The sequence below is a fragment of the Abramis brama genome, assembly GCF_963993115.1.
Source record: "Abramis brama genome assembly, chromosome: 20".
NCBI lineage: Eukaryota > Metazoa > Chordata > Actinopteri > Cypriniformes > Leuciscidae > Abramis > Abramis brama.
In genome coordinates, this window is record NC_139982.1 from 12,159,016 (window position 1) to 12,179,758 (window position 20,743).

The window sequence follows — 20,743 nt, forward strand, 5'->3', positions numbered from 1 at the left end:
CGCATCAAGTTCAAAGCATTGACGCTTTCTTACAGATCTATCACAGGCTCAGCTCCCTCCTACTTTCACTCACTCCTACGAGCCTACATCCCTACCAGACGCCTACGATCGGTCAACGAGCAACATCTCGTGGTTCCATCACAGAGAGCCACAAAATCACTTTCCAGAACATTCTCATTCACAGTTCCATGCTGGTGGAACGCTCTCCCCACCCTCATCCGGAATGCAGAATCCCTGACAACCTTCAAAAGACAGCTGAAAACCCATCTCTTCCGTGAGCACTTAACTGCATAAAAAATAAATAAAAAAGAAAAAAAGAAAAAACCTCCCCTTTCCCTCTAAAACCTCACTTATCGGGCTTATGCTACTCTGAATAATGCCTGAACTTCGTATCTTGAGCACTTCTTGCGTTGTTTTTGTTTTTGCCTCTTCATGATGACTCGCTTAATCTAGTCCTAGTTTGTAAGTCGCTTTGGATAAAAGCGTCTGCTAAATGACTAAATGTAAAAATGTAAATGTAAATGCAACTTCAAATCAACCTCCTATTATCTTGGGTTTGTGTATTCAGAGTCTCTGTTACCTTGCAGACGCTGGATCTGTCTTGTGAAGGCCTCTGCCTGATGAGCACTAGCTAAACGCTCCTCCTCAAGAAGACCTGAACAGGGATAGAGAAATACATATTATATATAAAATGTCAGCAACCTCATACCTAATCCGGAAGGGTATTTGATACAACAGCACTCTTGCTTGTGTAATATAGTTTTTATACATAATTGTGTATATATGTATATATATATATATATATATACAGTATATATATCTTAGGGATGCACCGATACCACTTTTTTCAGAATGTGTCCGATACTGATACTTTCATTTCTGGTACTTGCCTATACTGATACCTGTACTTTCACTGCACATTTTTTAATATAAAGGGTAGAGAAACCAAAAGAATATGAATCATATTAGTTGGCTTAATTTGTTAAGTAAATATATATTTCCTTCAGTTATTTTCATGCTTAAGCATGTTAAAATGTATTGTATGAGCTTCTGTTACTTTCACTGTTCATTATATTGCTCTATCATATTTTATCTATCATTTAATTGCACCGCACATATTTAGAACTGCTCCAGCAGGGCTCACTGCTAAGGACTGTGTCAGTGGTTCAAATGTTTAGATAGAATTCTCTATTCCAATTTTGATACTACAGCAAAAAACTACTAGCCTAATTAATGTAAATTAAAACATAATTAAAGACAAGTAAGCAGTCAGTATTAAAATAAGAACAAATGATCAAACAAAGAAAGGCTACAAATGAAATAAACAGCTGTTTTTGCTTTTTTTCCAATTAGGTAGTTCCCTTTCAGATGGTCACATTCGACGTCATGTCAACGTACTGACGAATTGGGTTCTTGCCTGAGAGCCCAATTGTTAAAGTCGTGACAACATAGTAGTTAAAGACACCTTATATAAAGTGGGACCAGAATACTTGCTACATATTGTCCAGAACAACACAAAGCCTAATTTTCATCAAGAGAAAAAAAAAAAATCTCCATTACACTTATATTTCGTCTCCAGCTAAAAAAAAAAAACTGGGGCTCCAGCATCCCCACGACCCTGCAGAGGACAAGCGGTTTGGAATGGATGGACAATTGTGTGCAAGAAAAATATTTGAGAGAGTAAATTCTCACAGTAAAATTAAAAGACTTTACAGTAACCCAAAAACTCAGCAGGGGAGGCTTTGTCCCTCTTAATGTAAATAGGACTTATATACATACAGTAAACATGTTTTTACATAAACATGGAGAGTATCCCACCCCCCTGCCCTCTTTCCCCATACTCCAAGCATTAGGCCAGAGTGTCTAATTTCTGGGTCTTTATACTATATGTTGTGTTTCGGGTATGAGAATGCTGTGCAACTCAAAACACTTGAAACCTCTTTAGGACAACTTTAGAGGGTGAGACTGATCTATGCTATGTCTGCGATCATGAATGAGCAGGAACAGCAGAGCATGGTGACTGGAGATGATCCCGGAATAAAAGCATCTGCTGCCCAGAGCTGGTCAGGACAACCCGTCTGGAACCTTCCCTCAGCATGCAGCTGTCATTTCACATGCCTGTCGTCTTACACACAAACAGCCCACAGTCACAGACCCCCGCACACGGAGATCATTACCAGAGTCCCACGAGTCTGTCAGCTACACAGCAGGTGACTCATTAAAGAGCTATAAAGGGCTATATATAGAAACTATTTTACTGGGCCTGTCATTGAGTCCAACAACTCATAAACAGACAGATCACACTTATCTATATCTCTGACAAATAACTTTAAGAAATGTAAAGAAACATATTTTTTTTAAGGACATTGTGCATTAAGGTTACAGTAAGTATTAGTCATTTGCCCAATGCCAATTTCATTAAAATTATTAGAGGGTCAACATGCTGAGTTTATGGTTTGCATAATTTGAATATGTTTTATGCAGATATTATAGGTCATATAATCCATTGTATACCAAATATGTAGTCTGTTATAAATAATTCATTGTTTAAAGTTACAAGTTTGACATTTAACCATTCATTGTATTATAAAAACATTTCATTCAAAACCGTAAAAAAAAAATAATAATAATTTAAAAAATATATATATATTGTATAGTCATGTCCATAATGGTCATATGATTCACATAAAATTATGCACACACACAAAAAAAGTGGTCCTCAAAGTAAATAATAAATTTAACTTTAGGGTCATTACTGTGTTTTTCAGGAGTCTCACCTTGCAGCTCCAGAAAGCCCTCCTCATGTTTCTGAGACGTGTCTCGAGCTTCTTCCAGCTCAAGCAGGAGCTGCAGTACCTGAGCCCTCAGCTCCTCCAGCTCCTGCTCCTCAGACACACCAGTCTTCTCATCCTTCACCTCCTTCTCCTCATCTGCATCATTCAGGACGCTGCGCTCTTTTACCGTGCTCATGACACTCTCCTGATGTCAGATCACTCTGTCACCTGAACAGTAGAGAAAGGAAACAACGTTTACAACTGAACTAATGAATGATCAACACTTTTCTCTCAATGTGTCTCTGTGTGTCCAACAACCTTCCAAACAGGGAATTAAAGGAGAAGTTCACTTTAACATTAAAATTCTGTCATCATATAATCACCCTCATGTTGTTTCAAACCTGTATGAATTTCTTTCTTCTGCTGAACAGAAAGGAAGATATTTAGAAGAATGTCAGTAACCAGACAGTTTTTGGGTCCCATTGACTTCCATAGTAGGAAAAAAACATACTATGGAAGTCAATGGGACCCAAAAACTGTCTGGTTACTGACATTCTTCTAAATATCTTCCTTTCTGTTCAGCAGAAGAAAGAAATTCATACAGGTTTGAAACAACATGAGGGTGAGTAAATGATGACAGAATTTTAATTTTAAAGTGAACTACTCCTTTAATTAAAGGAATTATTTTGGTTTTGATTTGGTTTCTGCTCTCCATCATGGCTATTACACATTAACAATGGTAAATAAATAAATAAATAATCACAATAAACAATTAAATGAATGTTTGTTCACAGACGTGCATATGTTTATTTAAAAAAAAATAATAATAATCTACACAGCTCATTTAATCATATTTTAATCTTAAAATCATTTTATAGCCAGTAGTCACTTACACAAATGATATAATCATACAACACATTGCCTCAAAACAACCTAAATATTACCGATTTTGTGACATATTTTGTGCATGAATCATCAGCACTGGTGTTATAACTCATTTGTCAATAAGAAAAAAATGTTAGATTACTTACATTTGAGTATGAAATTTGTGTTATCATAAATTATCTGGTTAATAGCTCCCTCTTGTGGCGAAGAGGGGCGTGCAAAACACCCATGCATTCTCATCTTGTCTTTGAATTGGTGCTTCTACAATGTGCATCCCCTTTCACAATGTGTGAGGAGTCTATGAGTCTTCTCCAGCTCCAGAACTCACAGGGGCTTTTGGTGAGCTGCCTGGACAGACAAGGTGGCGCTATAATAAGCAACTTTACGTTTTAGCTAAAACCTCCGCAACTATGTGTGGCAGAATCAAATTTCTTGTTTCTTCTTATTCCTGCCTTTAACCCGAACAATAGTAAATATTTTTTTATGATTATCTAAAAACATCATCCATCATTCTAATTTGTTTTTTTTTAAACAACTACTTTTTCAGAACTTGACCAAACTTTGTTTGTACACATTAGATCTTAGATATATAGACCATGCTGACAAAAAAAGTTATCAAAAGAATTTTGATCTATTAAGCCGTTTTGTTTTGCTAAGGACTTTTATTAGGGCCCAAGCCCTGAAAAGGCTAAATCCCTACTGTTTTTCTAAGGACTATTATTAGGGCTCAAACCCTGAAAGGGCAAAGGTCCTATTGTTTTCCTTAGGATACTATCTTCTCAAAAGGGCTTTTGGGGCCCTTAACATGCTCAAAAACTCTTGAGAATTTGCACACTGGTCAGAATCCGCAGCCAGGCCTTATTTTTACCCGATTTGCTTCAAACTTCATCAGAATAATGTCAAAACATGGCAAATGTAGACCTGTGAAGGGATTATTTTAAATTAGGGATTAAAGTAAGGACAAAAAAGGGAAAGAGGAAGTGTCATATATCTTATAATTATTATGAAAATTAGCCCATGATTTACTCACCCGCAAGTCATCCTATGTGTATATGACATTCTTCTTTCAGACGAATACAATCAGAGTTATATTAAAAAATGTCCTGGCTCTTCCAAGCTTTATAATGGGAGTCAAGGGGCATCCATCAAAGCGCATCCATCCGTGATAAAAGTGCTCGAAGCGGCTCTGCGGGGGTTAATAAATGCCTTCTGAAGTCAAGCCATTTTAATTTTTGGCTGAACTATCCCTTTAAATTAAATTATGATTGTATGTTTGGTAATTTAACCTGAATATATTTAAAATGAATGTACTATATTTCAGATCAATATATTTGTTTTCTTTAAAATTTTGTATTTTGAGATGAATTCATGACACCACAATATTCTCCTCTGAAATATACACCATGTATTTCTATATAAAATAATACTAACATTAGAAAAAAAACACATTTGAATTTCTTTTTCAATCAATGTAGTATGTGTCACTTACAAATAAACAGTTTAATGCTATCTGTTTGAGGTCAAGACATATTGCTGAAAACAAAAACAATTTAATATATAGTATAACCACAAGATGGCAGCATAGCATTATTTTTAAAGATCAAACTACTGTTGCCAAGAAAAGAGTTTTCAGACATAATTACTTGTTTGGATATAAATGTAGACATGATCAAAAACAACTTTCTGTCACAGATTAGATTTTATTTTTGGTGTGTGTGTGTGTGAGTTTGTTTTCATGACAACTGAGGACATTTTTATGATAACACACCTGCAAATGAGGACACCCGGGAAAATAGGTGATATATGAGGACATTTTGGGTGTCCTCATTTTTCAAATGGCTTTAAAAACATACTAAGCAGTGTTTTTTTTTAATGTAAAAATGCAGAATGTTTCCTGTGATGGGTAGGTTTAGGGATAGGGGCAGTGTAGGGGGATAGAATATACAGTTTGTACAGTATAAAAACCATTACGCCTATGGAATGTCCTCACAAATCACATAAACATGGCTGTGTGTGTGTGTGTGTGTGTGTCAGTTACACTCCTGATTTTAGTTTAGAGTTTAGAGTTTAACCCTTTCATAACTCTTCCAAGCTTTATAATGGCACTGAATTGCTGTTTCTGTTTTGAAGTCCATAAAAGTGCTCCACACTGCTCTGGGGGGTTAATAAAGGCCTTCTGAAGCAAAGCGATGAGTTTGTATAAGAAATTTATTCACATTTAACACGTTACAAAGTAAAATTCTAGCTTCCTGCCAAACAAACTGTGTAGTCTACTTATGCCTGAAGTGCAACTTACACAACTTGTGACGTCAGAAGTAGTGTAGTGCGTCATGGTGTAGCGTAAATATCAGCAGTGTGTCGCATTACTCGCATAAGTTGCATAAGTCGAATCTGTATGTTTGTTTGGCCGGAAGCTAGTTATTTTACTTTATAAAGTTTTAAATATGGATATCTTACACAAATGCATTGCTTCACTTCAGAAGGACTTTATTAACCCCCCGGAGCCGTGTGGAGCACTTTTATGATGAATAGATGCACTTTTATGATGGATAGATGCACTTTTATGTACTTCAAAACAGAAACAGCAATTCAGTGCCATTATAAAGCTTGGAAGAGCCAGGACATTTTTTTTAGATAATTTTAATTTTAACTCTGATTGTATTCGTCTGAAAGAAGAAAGTCATATACACCTAGGATGACTCGAGGGTGAGTAAATTATGGGCTACTTTTTATTTTTGGGTGAACTATCCTTTTAAAGGATAATAAATGTCTTAGGTCTTTTCTAAGTTTGAATGGCAAAATGAAGGCAAGAACCAGTTTATTTGTAGTGCACTAACAGCATAGTTTTATATTATTAGTTTAATAATAAGTTAAATAAAATATATATATATATATATAAAAAAAAAATTAAGATAAATATGACATTATATTATTCTAAATTTCAATGATCTCATGGATGTGGCCAAAAGTTTGGAAGTCAGGTTCTTCTGACCTGCTATCAGGTTATGAGAATGTGCGGTCTTACCCAGACTGTTCAGCTTAGCAACCAGTGCACGAGAAAAAAAAGAAAGTGGTTAAGCAAGCAAACATCAAAGTCAAGCGGGCACACAGAAGGGTTCTTCTGAGCATTCCAATGCAATATTTACGTAAACTACATGCCGTCTGGAAAGAAAGAAAGTGAAGATTAAGTGATTAACATCGATCAAGTGCTGCTTGCTTATGGTTTGTATCTGTGAGCTAAAGATGTGAGATGGAGATTTCCTCTTCCAAATTTGAGAAGTCCAAACTTCTCAAAACTTTGCATGGTAACACTTTACTTGAAGGGGTGTGCATAAGACTGACATGACACGTTCATAATCATGACATGACATGTCATTAATATGAAGGAGGTTTTATGCATGTTTATGACAACTGTCATTAAGTGTCGTTCACTCAATTAAGGCATTTTTAATGCAAAGATGACATTGTTTGAGATGTCTTTGTTATGACAACTTGACATAGACCAATACAAAGTGTTACCCTTTGCGGATATGGAGAAATCAAGCGTAGCGTTAGTTCTGGCAGGTCACGTTAGTCAAGTTCACATCAACTGACTCTCAGCTGATCCTCGTCTACACTATAAAATGTAATTAGTTGACCTTACTTAAAAAAAGTATGCAAACTCGTTGCCTCAAAAAATTAAGCAAAGTAATCTTAAGATTAGTGAGTTAGAAAAGCTTGTTTATTTTAAGTGTGCAGTACTAAATCAAGTAGTACCACTAGCAAGTTTTTTTATGTTCATGTAACTTAATAGCCATGCTTAGTGTTAACTTAATTTTTTCATTTTGTGTGGATTGCTTGATATAAATTTAACCCCACTTAGAATTAGTAAATGAAAAGTAGCGCAGTGGATTGGAAAAACGTGTCTGTGTGAACAGCCCCTAAACATAGCTTCTCACATCGCTGTATTATTGAAATGGACTCATTGCCTGCAGTCACACTGAAGTTATACTGACTGCCTCAAGAACAAACTTTAGGGGAGATCTGCACTCACCGCACGAAGGAGAGGGAGATCAAGAAGCAGATCAAGAAGGAGATCAAGCATCCACGTCAAAGCTGGCTATATCCCTCCTTTAATCTCTCAATGTCTTCACAAAGCTATGTTTTCCTTTTTATGCTCATTGCTTAAAAGCTATCAAGTTATTGGCAACATGTTTGCTCAAGACTATCTGGGTATCAACATCATAAGGCTTAAGGCCTTATTGTATAAACAACAATGGGCTAAAGGCCTATCTAATTGTTTTTACTAACATGCTTGTTGCAAGGCTTGCGATCATGTGTTCTTCCATTTTTTCACTGCCAACCTGCTGTGCTTAAACTCATCAAGTTAAGTCGGGTCATTTCTTTGTATAGCTTGTTGTGCAGTGTAGATTGTTTCAGCGAAGCTTGCAGTGATGGTAGGAAATAACGATTCAATGAAGCAAACAGATTCAATTCTGCTGTAAGCAGCTCTTAAAAGCCAATAGTAAACAGTCATTATTTATTTGAAATCAGATCAGTGCTACTATCTGGGTATCAGCAACACGCTTGTAATTAATGCTGTTATTGGAAACATGCTTGCCACTTTATGCTTATCTGGTGTCATTGCCAACATGCTGTGCTAAGCTTATCTGGGTATCAGCAACATACTTACCGTTGTTATCGGTACTTGTTCAAGGCAAGTGTTACATTCTTGTTACTTAGTTCTAGTATTATTACAACATTCTGTACTAAGCTCAGCTCATGTTTGTTCCTTAAGCTTATAATGCATCAGCAAATTGCTAAGGTTCGTCTGGTTGTATTGGGAAAACGCTTGTTGCTCAGGGTTATCGGTTTATCATTGTTGCTTTAGCTTCTTAGAATAATGCAAGTACATGTTACTAACTGTAACTGTGATTGTAGGAAAAAAAAAAATAATGCAAATTCTTACATAGTTGTGCCCTTAAAGATATCTAGGTATCAGCATTACACTCGTTGCATCAAGCCATAGTTGTCATTGGTGACATGTTTTATGCTTAAGTCTGCATGAACCAGAAGTTGCCACTGACCATACTTCAGTATTGGGGTATATTTCCAGGTGAAGAAGATATTTGAAGAGGAAATCTCCATCTCACATCTTTAGCTCACAGATACAAACCATAAGCAAGCAGCACTTGATCGATGTTGATCACTTAATCTTCACTTTCTTTCTTTCCAGACGGCGTGTAGTTTATAGAAATATTGCATTGGAATGCTCAGAAGAACCCTTCTGTGTGCGCCCGCTTGACTTCGATGTTTGCTTGCTTAACCACTTGCTTTTTTTTCTCGTGCACTGGTTGCTAAGCTGAACAGTCTGGGTAAGACAGCACATTCTCATAACCTGGTAGCAGGTCAGAAGAACCAGGCCAATAATTATTTGATTTATTTACTTTTTTTTTTTAAGTAATGTGATCTTCTGTGTAGTATTTCTGCATTCCAGCATTATGCTCAGCTATACTATTTTATAATTGTAATGGGCGCTTGCAAATCAAGTTGAAACAGGATCTAATCACAGCAGTCTTCCAAACTCAGGGTTTAAATACACAGGGCAAACAAAGGAGCTAATGTGATAATTAACTAGACACACCTGAACAGAATACTCGATCAAAATGAGTAAGCAAGGAAACAAACAGGCAGGGAACAGAGGAGAAGGTCTTGGTTAATAATACGTCAGAATGAGCTGACGAATTGGGATCTCACCTTAAAAGCAGACAGTTTTTGCAGCTATATTTTACTTTTGTTATTGGAATTTTATGTCTCAAAAAAAATATCAGAAAAAAAAATCTTATTAGAAAAAAATACACACTAAAAAGAAGCTTTCGAACCAAACATCCTGTGAGGTGTGGTCAATGCCATTCAGATTCCAACTCAAAAGGTAATAAAGATAAAAAAGTGTGTTTTTGAATTTGAATAAACTTTTATTCTATTAAGTGTGAATTAATTAAAGAAACAAATTAAAGAAAGTCATTGAAAACATTAAAACTTTTAATTATTAAGCAGTACTTTCTGCTCATGTAATTTAGCATGCTGAGCTGTGATGGGTGTAATAAGGAACACATTCAGTCAAACATATTGTTCTGACGTTAGTGTGGGAATATTCTCATTCATGAAGGGATTAATCTGTCGCTGGGATGAGGATGTTTCATTAAAGTTTGATAGAGTCAAGTTTTGACTGGGAAATGAAGTGATACATCAAAGGAAGCAGTGTTAGATACAGTAGTGCGTGTGTGAGTGACTCATCCATGATACAGTATAAGCCTTTTTTATTTTCTTTGTTCTAGCTTATGATTTTCTAGTTTTGACTTCAGGAAACTTTTCACAGTATTTAAAATGTATGCATAAAATCAGGTTTCATTTATTACAGCAATATTCAATGACATATTTTTATGCCTGAAGTACAGTGATAAAAATGCAGTTTTCTCTGCCTTTGTGAAATTGCCTTGAATTTCTGAAACATATTTATATGTAACAGCATCAGAGCAGATCTACCTTTTCATGCATCTCCTGACCTTGGTATTACTTTGGCAAACAGACGTGTATATGTGTACATGTTATGGTTTGGAGACAAAACTGACTACCAAAGGGAGCTAAATCCGACAATGCCTCCTCGGTTGGAAAATTGCTTCATAAAATAAAGAAAATGCTTTTTTTTATTCTAAAAATAAAATAAAAATGTGCGCGTATAATGTTTGTTCATTGTATTTGTATTTGTGTAGCAGTGTAGGCGTCTATGAATAATCTATGCCACCCCCTCCATGATTTTTTGAAGCAGCTCCTCATGTTCACAGTAACCCACAGCAGCACATCAAATACCCTTTGAGCACCAAAGCTGAGGACGAGAACAAGATAAAAGCAGACACAACTAATTTAGATTGACAAAATTAAAAAGGAAGAAGTGATTCACATCTTCTGTTCCCTTATGTCACAATAATAAAAAAAACTACTCTTTTTGGTAATAAAAAACATGCTTGTACCATTAGTGTTTGCAGAAAGCAGTAAAACATCTGTACTGTCAATTTACAATTTACAAACATCATAAGCAGAGATCATTTAAACCATCATGTCATGCTGGCATTCAAGTGTACAACACAATCAAATTACAGCTAAAAGACTGTTTTAAAAATTACTTAGCAAAAAATACTACAAATCTTTGCTGGCTTAAAGATAAAGTCAAAAGAGAGGCTGAAGAAGAAGACTCAAAACACTTACTCTAAGACTCCTTAATGGAAGAAGCTGTAGTGCAAGTTCTCTGAGATGGAAGTTACTTTTTCACTCCAGCCCTCCTGTTTTCCCACAGAGCAATCTAAAGTGGCCTTCACCATCACGCTTCTGATCAGGCAAGCAAGAGAATGGGGAATGGCCATGTGGGACAATGGACATGAATGTTGAAGCTTGTTACAAGATTTTTTCCGAGGAGCTCCGCAAGTTTTCGACCGCTCCGCTCTGGGGACAGAGGTAGCGCAGGCTTTATCATTGCTGCAACAGGGAGGTCGGTCTGTTTCTGACTACTCTATCGAGTTTCACACGCTCGCTGCGTCATGGAAGGAATCCGCGGTCATGTGGTTGTTCCGTCCTCCAGACCTTATTGCAATTTAATGGGGCTGCTCATCAGGTGTAAGCTTTCATCTATTCTGGAGCGGAGGGGTATTTTATGAACACCGAGCTGGCTGCACGCTTAGGTGTTCTGCCTGTTCCACTGGCCGAGCCCATTTCAGCCAGGACTCTCTGCGGCACCCATCTCACTAGGATTGGCCATTCACATTTTCGGGCAACCATGCTGAGAAGATTAGTTTTCTCCTCATTCATTCTCCCTCCACTTCAGTGGTTTTGGGACACTCCTGGCTGGTCAACCATAACCCTCACATTGACTAGGCTCTTAATTCTGTGCTGGCATGGAGCCCTATTTGTTTATCTCAATGTTTGGGTCCTGCATTTTCTCCTGTAATGTCCTGTTCTGGAGGTGTTGCTGGAGGAGCCGGTGAGTCTGGTGAGTGTACTGGAAGCTTACCATGACTTCAGAGCGGTTTTCAGTAAGTCCCGAGCTTCATCTCTTCCTCTGCACCGCCCGTATGACTGTGCGATAGAGCTGTAGCCTGGCACTTCTCTGCCTAGGGGGTGCCTTTACTTTCTTTCTGGGCCTGAGAGGGAGGCCATGGAGAAGTGTATTCATGATTCTCAGGTAGCTGGCATCCTCCTGCCCTCTTCCTCTCCAGTTGGGGCGGGGTTCTTCTTCGTCGAGAAGAAAGATGGATCGCTGCGTCTCTGTATAGATTATCAGGGCTTGAATGGGACGAATGGGAGACCGCCTTTAACACCCCCACGGGGCACTTTGAACATTTGGTCATGCCTTTTGGGCTTTCAAACTCCCTGGCGGTCTTCCAGGCATTTGCCAATGACGTGCTCAGAGACATGGTCACCGGTTTGTATTTGTTTACCTCAATGATATCCTCATCTTCTCCCAGAACGAGCACGACCATGTCAAGCACGTCAGATGAGTGTTCCAGCGGCTGCTTGAGTTTCACGCATGGTCGGTTCCGTTCCTGGGATTTATTCTTTCACCCAAGGGTATCCACTAATGTAAAAGCGGTTGCTGATTGGCCCATCCCAGATAGTTGTAGAGCTGTCCAGCGATTTCGGAGGTTTGCCCATTTTTACAAGCGGTTCATTCGGAATTTTAGCCAGGTCGCCCTTCCTCTAACTGATCTCACCTCCATTAGAAAACGCTTTTGTTGGTCGCTGCAGGCCCAGGCTGCGTTTACAGGCTGCGTTTACAAACTCCCTGCTCCTTTTTTCTCAAAATTTAACCCCCTAGGAACAGAATTACTATATCGGGAATAGGGAGTTACTGGTTAATAAGTTGGTGCTGGAGGAGTGGCGCCACTGGTTAGAGGGCGTGGAGGTTCCTTTTCTCGTTTGGACTGATCATAAAAATTGCATCTGCATAAAAAGTACATCCGCACCGCTTAACGACTAAATTCTCGACAAGCTCACTGGTAACTGTTTTTTGGTCGGTTCAATTTCTACATCTCCTCCCACCCGGGGTCCAAGAATGGTAAGCACAACACACTGGGCTCTGTGCAATGTCACGGATACCGCGGGGTGCCCTGAGAGCCTGTTGTTTGTGCCCAAATCGGTCCGAACTAGCATCCTACAGTGGGGCCACTGATCCGTACTAGCTCGCCATCCAGTAACGACTTGCAGTTTAATCAAGCAGCGGTTTTGGTGGCCGTCCATGGCTCGGGACTCTCGTCAGTTCTTATCGGCCTGTCCAGTTTGTGCTGTTAGCAAGGGTGCCAATCGACCCCAGGCAGGCCTACTCCAGCCACTGCCAGTCCCTTCGAGGCCATGGTCACAAATAGCTGTGGATTTCATCACAGGCCTACCCCTGTCTAGCGGCAACATGGTAGTCCTCACTGTGGTCCCCAAATTGCCTTCAGCGAGGGAGACAACGACTCTTGTCTTGGATCACATTTTGCATAATCATGGCCTCCCTGTGAACGTAGTCTCTGACAGGGGCCCTCAATTTGTATCTAAGTTTTGGGTAGATTTCTGTCGACAGCTGGGGGTGACTGTGAGTCTTTCATCTGGGTATCACCCGCAGACTAATGGTCCGGCCAAGCTAACCAGTATCTGGAGAGGGTATTGCGCTGTGGCATCTGCAGAACCATCATCTTGGAGTTCCAGATTAACCATGGTTGAGGACGCACAGAATTCCCTCCTGGTCTTGTCTACGGGTTTGTCTCCCTTCCAGTGCTGGTTAGGGTACCAGCCACCATTATTCCCCTCCCAAGAATCCAATGTGTTGTTCCGTCAGCACACTCTTTTTTTTCAGAGATGCCTCCATACGTGGAGGATCGCAAGAGAAGCCCTCACTCGGACTGTGACAGAAACAAGGTGTCGGCCGACCATCACAGTTTTCAGAAGTTCTGGTTATCTTCCCAAGACATTCCTCTTAAACTTCCTTCACATAAACTGGGTCCCAAATTTATTAGACCGTTTTCCATCACCAAGGTTCTCAGTCCAGTATCAGCTCGATTCAAATTAAGCCCCCAGTTTAAGGATATCCACCTGGTTTTTCATGTCTCTAAGATCAAGCCCGTCATTTGCTCCCCCCTTAAGGCCCAGACCTCTCCCGGTTGCTTCTTCGGCTTCCCTGTTGTCTGTGTTGTCCTGTCATTTTCTGCAGCTCGTGACCTGGGGAATCAGCGCTGATTTTGCAGTGCGGATGTGTGCAGATCACGAGCTGATTGCCCTCACCTGTCGCTTGTTCCCTTTTCCCTTATATTCTCTGCTGTGTCTGCCCCTTGTTGTCAGTAGATTTTTGTGTGCCTCGTCTCATGTGCTGTTGTATCTATGCTGTGAGGACGGCTCTGGAGCTCTCACACATCCCTTTTGTCTGTGTATGTCACTACACTTTGGATGTTGTTTATTCCCAAAAGTGTCTAATAAACTGTTGCACGAACCCTCTGGTTTTGTGTCCTCCATTCACGCAGCCTGAAAACATTTTCTTTCTCAACAGTTTACGTTCACTTAAGACATAACTGACTGTGTTTACTAGGATACTCACCAGGAGGGTTTTTTTTTTTTAAACATGTTTTGTGTAAATTTGTCTGTTTAAGTGCAAGAAGACATGAAAGAGAACTCAATTCAGTATTCCCGCGCTGTCTGAAGCCTGGTTTATATTCGCGTCCATATGAGCATAAAAAGTTTGTCATTGCAGTGTGGGTGGACGTGCACATTTGCGAGACCCCATTTCGTGTGGCGGTGTGCACAAATTTTTTTTTAACTTTTGCAACACTTGCACGACTTCTAGGCGACTCTGAACGAGCAGGTACATCTGTACTGGCATATTACCAACATGCAGTTTGCACTTGTCTAAATTAATTGCTAACATTTACAAAATGAGCCTACAAAGGCAGAAACAAGCTTGTTTAAAAAAGGCCCATGTTTAATACAAATTTTCTTGAAATCAAATGAAATTCCATTGCTCTCATGCCGGGTCGGGAAGCCCGTTCTGCGGCTCTCTTCTTGCGCATGTTATTGGCCACATCTAGTTCGGAGGAGCTAGATGTAGAGGGATTTGAGACAGATATTATCAGTGAGACCACCTCCTCCACTAGCCCTGAATATGAACAGTTAATGGAGGTTATGACCCACCACGGCCAGGCTTTGTTTAACTTTGTCGGTGTTGAATAGGAAGTTGCTCACAGCAGACAAGATGAGCGCTTTCAGCTGCACAGAGCCACAGATTTCACAGATTACAGATTCAACAGTGATTTGAGTCACAACGAGATTATGTGACCCACTGTCTCACACGCCGCGCTCTCTCTCCAGCTTAAATAAAGGTAGTCCCAGTAAAATGATGTAACTCCTTTCTCTTTGGCTGCCCTCCCTCCACAATAGCTGGAGGTGAGGATGCACTCATCGATGGACAGTGATCTACTCTGGGCATTATAGGCAATAAGCATTGCCATTTGCTTTCACTGCCCACTTAACTAACAAGTAATATCTTGGCTCCAGGACAGTCCATTTAAAGGTCAATACATCTTTCTATTGTAACTGCATTGCTGCAGGGGACAACTTATGGCTAATAATAATCACAGGATGCTCCTTACCTTGTATTGTCTGTGAAAGAACAGCCCCAAGTCCAATTTCTGATGTGTCCGTCCGAAAGATGAAGGGTCTGTTGAAATTTTGAGGCATGTAGAACCGCCTCTATTTTTGCCTCTTTCAGAACCCAACACCACTCTCTCGTCCTGTCACTTCTTTGTCAGGTCCTTTAGAGGGCAAGCTATTGAGAAGAAGTTGAAACAAACAGTAGTATTTGGCCAACCTTGTCCAAGAAGTTGCCACTTATGCTTGGTAAGGCTGCAACATCCCCCATAAAACTGCCCCAGTACTACCAATGGCCCCCAGGAAAACTGAGCACTGTCTTTTTATTTTACTGAAGCAACTATAGGGCACTTTTTCTTTTAATCGAATCAACAGTTAACAGTTCTGGATTCTGGTTCTAAGTTCCTCCAAATGTTCTGGTTCATTTGGTTCCATTAAAGTCATGACATAAGGCAGTGGTTCCCAACCCTGGTCCTGGAGCACCCGCAACACTGCACATTTTGGATGTTTCTCTTATCTGACACATCTGAGGTCTTGGAGTCTTTACTAACGAGCTGATGAGTTGAATAAGGTGTTATTTATTAGGGAGACATCTAAACTGTGCAGTGCTTGGAGTACTCCAGGACCAGGATTGGGAACCACTGACATAAGGAATCACTGAAGGAAGCCCAGTTCCAGAATCACATCACTAAGGGTGCTTCTGAAATTAGTGATGGTGCTCTAGTGAAGCGCATCTGAATGCCACTCCTGAAACTTTGCAGTATGTAAGTGCCTGTTGGTCATCTCAGTCACAATAAAGACAAAACTTTTATTAAAAATCTAAATGAATTATATATAGAACGTACACAAACTTTGTTCCCTTTAGAATCACTAAAAAGCTGTCCCTCACATCAGTTCATTTTAATATTCAACAATATTAGGTAACACTTTATATTACGACCCGCAAACAACTGCGTAAGTAAACCGAAATCACGGTGTACGTTTCTGTAATTATAGTGTACTTCCGTGTAGGTATAAGGGAACAATATGTTAAGTTTTGGGTAATAAAGGGGTACAACCAGATATACAAGCAAATTATTTATAATGTAATTATTTTGAAACTAACAGGTACCTATTCTGTTTATATATTCCAGGCAAAAATTGTACGTCTGTTGTATATAAAAGTTTTTATCACATTTCTGGCAAAATATGTTCTTGTGCAATGTAGTTACAGGGTAATTTTGACATCTGTGGGTTGTAAATTAAACTTTATATATATATATATATATATATATATATATATATATATATATATATGCACAGTATGATAAAAATTGAATCTAAAACAATTTTATAAACACCTGATTTCGAAAAACATGGGCAATGCTATTTATTGGCTTTTCTTACTAAACTACTTAACGTTAAGCCAAAAAAATTAGTTTCTGCTATGATTTTAATTTTGACCATGTAGTACTTAGTACTTACCTTATCACATTGTATTGCAATGACACTTAAATGTCAGGGCAAATATACTGTGTAATTAAAAGTTTTTTGTTTTGTTTTTCTTAATAAGAGTACCTTTCTCTGTAATTACTGTGCAAATAGTGTTGTTTCGTATTGTTACATAGTAAGTAGTGTTTGTTACCCGTTTTAACTGTGTATTTACAGGGTAAGTGTAACTCCTGCGGGCTGTAAATTAAAGTGGCGCTTGTTACCCCCTTGTTCTGTGTAGTTACAGGGTAAGTGCAGTAAATATACAATAAAGGATCCCATTTAATTTCTGACTTTTATTTTACAAAAAAATTTCAAAACACTTTTTTATCTTAATAAAACATTGTCTTTTCTACAGTATACTCAAACAACAAAGTAACACATTATATCCCCCCATTATATATATTTTTTCAAAATCAGGTGTTTATAAAATTGTTTCAGATTACATTTTTATCATACTGTGCTTACATACAGCCATATATATATATATATATATATATATATATATATATATATATATATATAAATAAAAGTTTCATTTACAACCCACCAATGTCAAAATTACCCTGTAACTACATTGCACAAGAACATATTTTGCCAGAAGTTTTAAAATAATTACATTATAAATAATTTGCTTGTATATCTGGTTGTACCCCTTTAGTACCCAAAACTTAACATATTGTTCCCTTATACCTACACGGAAGTACACTATAATTACAGAAACGTACACCGTAATTTCAGTTTACTTACCAAGTTCTTTGCAGGTTGTATATCTGCTTGTTACCCCTTTATTACCCAAAACTTAACATATTGATCCCTTATACCTACACGGAAGTACACTATAATTACAGAAACGTACACCGTAATTTCGGTTTACTTACGCAGTTGTTTGCGGGTCGTAATATAAAGTGTTACCCAATATTATTGATCTGAACTGAGCTGGACGATGACATAACTGTTTTCTCCAGTGCTGCTATATAGATGAATGAACTACATTAATCTGTCTATCTATTTTCTTACCTAGGTGTTTGATCAGTTTTAATTCTCTGATTCGTTTAATTTAATTGTCTGTGCAATTGAATACTTTGTCTGCTTTTTTAAGTTGCGTTGTTCAACCTGCAGAACCTAGATCAGACATGAGGTCTAGGGATGGAAATATTTGTAACAGTTAAAATCTTTTTAAATTATTTTAAACAGAATTCAACAGTTCTGTGTTTGGTTCTGATTTCTCTTAATGTTTCTGGTTCCTTAATTGTTCCATTAAGAAGTCATGATGTAAGGAATAAAAATAAAAAAATTGACATAGGCCTATAGGACGTTGTTGTACTCTTAAGTTGTAAACTTATAAGTAAGTTTTAGAACTCATAAATTCCTCCTTACAGCAAAAAAAGAAAAGAAAAAAATCTTCTTTCTACACATTGTGACATCACACTATGATAGACATTTAATTTGAACGGCCCTCCAAAACTGCACTTACTTTGCCATATTACTTCCGTAGCTCACCTAGCAGGAGTGAGGTGCCAAGGAGAGAGCAGCAGGTTAGTCAAGCGTTAGTACTCAGGTCACATCAGGCACTTTAAGACACCTAAAGTTTACTGCAACTTTTGTACTAGATTGCAACAAGATTATTAGAGGCAATATTGCCAAACATTAAGCTGTTTGTGGATGTGGAAATCCTGACATCTACTGACATCCTATCGTCACTGGATGAGAGTGTCACGTCAAAAGCAACAATAGACTTATGGTCCAGTCTTTCGTGCCCTGTCACAACCGGTCCTGCTCAATGCCCTGCCACAGTCTCTTGGTCCTATTCTTTCACAGCCTTGCAGTTACTCTATGGTCTTTTTTCGCATTGGCCTAAAAGGCCTTGATCCAGGTCTGCCACTGCACAAAGGCCACTGCTCCCCGATACAGGACTGGGTCCACCACAACTCCAGGACCGAAGACCAGATCCACCACTGCTCAAATGTCCATGTCCCAATGCCCACTGTGCACCACCACGAACTCTTAAAGGCACCTGCCCTGAGTCCTAGATGAAAAATTCAGAATTGCTGATCATCAGCATAAGGTATGTTTTGCATGCTGGCACCAACATGGGTTCCTGGTTTCTGGTTCCCAGCATGGGGATTGGAAGCTGGTGAACCAGATACAGCAGCTTAGTTTCGCTTAAAAACAGCATGACACTAGCTATGTTTTCATCCACCTATTTTTGGACACATTTTGGAATATCGCATAAAAGCTGCTGGATGGAAATTCCAAGATGGTCATAAATTCTAAAAATGTGCATAAAAAATGTATGTACTTGTTTGAATCTGATAAAAATTTGATCCAATAAGAAACCATGAGCATAGAACTGTCTTATATGACTGCTCCAACACCTTTTGACCAAACAAAAGTTTTAAAAACTATAGAGCGCTGTTGTCATCTGCATTGTGTTGCTCTCTCTCTCTCTCTCTCTCTCTCTCTCTCTCTCTCTCTCTCTCTCATCAGTGCTGAAGGCATCTTTGCTCTTTTGCATTATTGTGGTTTGGTGTTAATGTGTGTGGGCTCAGAGCATCACTGCATTAGTGTGGTGGATGGGTGTTGGTGGGCGAGAGTGTGTGTGGGTGCTGCGAATTGGCTGGTACAACAATGTGCTGTGTGGGCGAAAGAGAGAACTCTGAAAAAATGGAGTGAAGGGGTGAAATGAGGCAGTGAATATGGAGGAGGATCAAAGAAAACACATTAATGGAAAAGAGAATATATGCTTTATAGAATCTATTTCATAGACCACTAATGAAAATAAAGGGTTTGTTTGTGATACCATCTGCATTTTCACCAGAGATTCAGCTCTATTACAAATCAACACATGAATGATAAACAACGAATTCGTAATCAGATTAATGGTAAAGATTAAATTCAACACTTTTAATTTTCACATTTCATCATGCAGTACTCTTAATACTGCATATCATATGAAAGCTTTAAAAGTGGTGAATTGATAGGATTTACCTTTGCCTGTCCATTTAATAAAGTGTTCTTTTGGTTGCGCTTCTTCACTTAATGGATCAGTTCTGTAATGAATATTGGTGTCCAAACCTTGCTAGAATTCAGTGTAAGCACATTTTCATTTTTTGTATTTTCATCACACCATCAACTTGACAAACCACTTCTTGTTCATCTCAGCTCTAGATCCAGCTAATTCATTCAACTGGCAAAATCCCAATGATTTACAGAAATGAGAATTGTTACTAGCAACAAATATACATGTCTGTGATATATAAAATTTTATCTGTATTTTCACCTTATCTTCCAATACAACTAATGAAACATCTTTGAAAAAAAAGATGCATTTACTTCAGCAAAATTGTTTACTTACATTCTACTAATACTCGTAATACTGTAAATAAATAAAAAATGCAATTGGGTTCCTTTATTAGTTTTATATAACTGTTAATGAAAAATATTTGACATTGGGTAAAAAAAAAACAGAACAACAAACTATTGACAGAACAATAAAATCAGAATTCAGACTAAAAAAGACAATTGAATTAAATCATCCACACACCACAACATTTAGCAGAAGCTGCAGTATAACCTTCAACACAATCTACACAGAGGAACAGATTCTTTACCTGCTGATATGATGATTCCATGTCCATGATAACCGCAGAAAAAGAGCACACGGAGAGAAGAGAGAAACATTGACACACTCTTGCCCTCGCTCCCTTGCTCCCTCCCTCTCACTCTCTCTTTCTCTCTCACCAACAAATTATGTAAGGGATAACGTACACTCCGCCAGTCATAACCACCAAATAAACCGACAGGTCAATCAGGACGCCTACGCCAAGCAGAGCCAATTATTACACAGCTACTCATCAAATAAATTAATAAATGGACATTAAATATTGATATAAATGAAATTATTTACTATGTGAGAAGAAAAAGATCACAGAGTGTTACAAGAGACATGAAACCGGTAGAGA

The 20,743-nt window shown here is 38.4% G+C and overlaps 1 protein-coding gene across 5 annotated transcripts in view; it reads right to left on the reverse strand.

The window, feature by feature from the left end:
- Positions 1-20,501, reverse strand: part of ccdc136a (coiled-coil domain containing 136a) — a 40,300-nt gene extending 19,799 nt beyond the window's left edge. For 2 of the 5 annotated variants that reach the window (XM_084095143.1, XM_084095139.1), the window contains exons 1-4: positions 20,393-20,501; positions 15,311-15,486; positions 2,778-3,002; positions 581-655 (exon numbers count right to left, since the gene is read on the reverse strand). In XM_084095143.1, coding sequence (XP_083951269.1) covers positions 581-655; positions 2,778-2,970 — 268 coding nt within the window. In that variant the 5' untranslated portion in view covers positions 2,971-3,002; positions 15,311-15,486; positions 20,393-20,501. Of the gene's footprint in view, positions 1-580; positions 656-2,777; positions 3,003-10,904; positions 11,154-15,310; positions 15,487-20,392 lie in introns of those variants that run through there. The other 3 variants (XM_084095140.1, XM_084095141.1, XM_084095142.1) reach the window with 3 other exon arrangements.
- Positions 20,502-20,743: the final 242 nt, after the last annotated feature.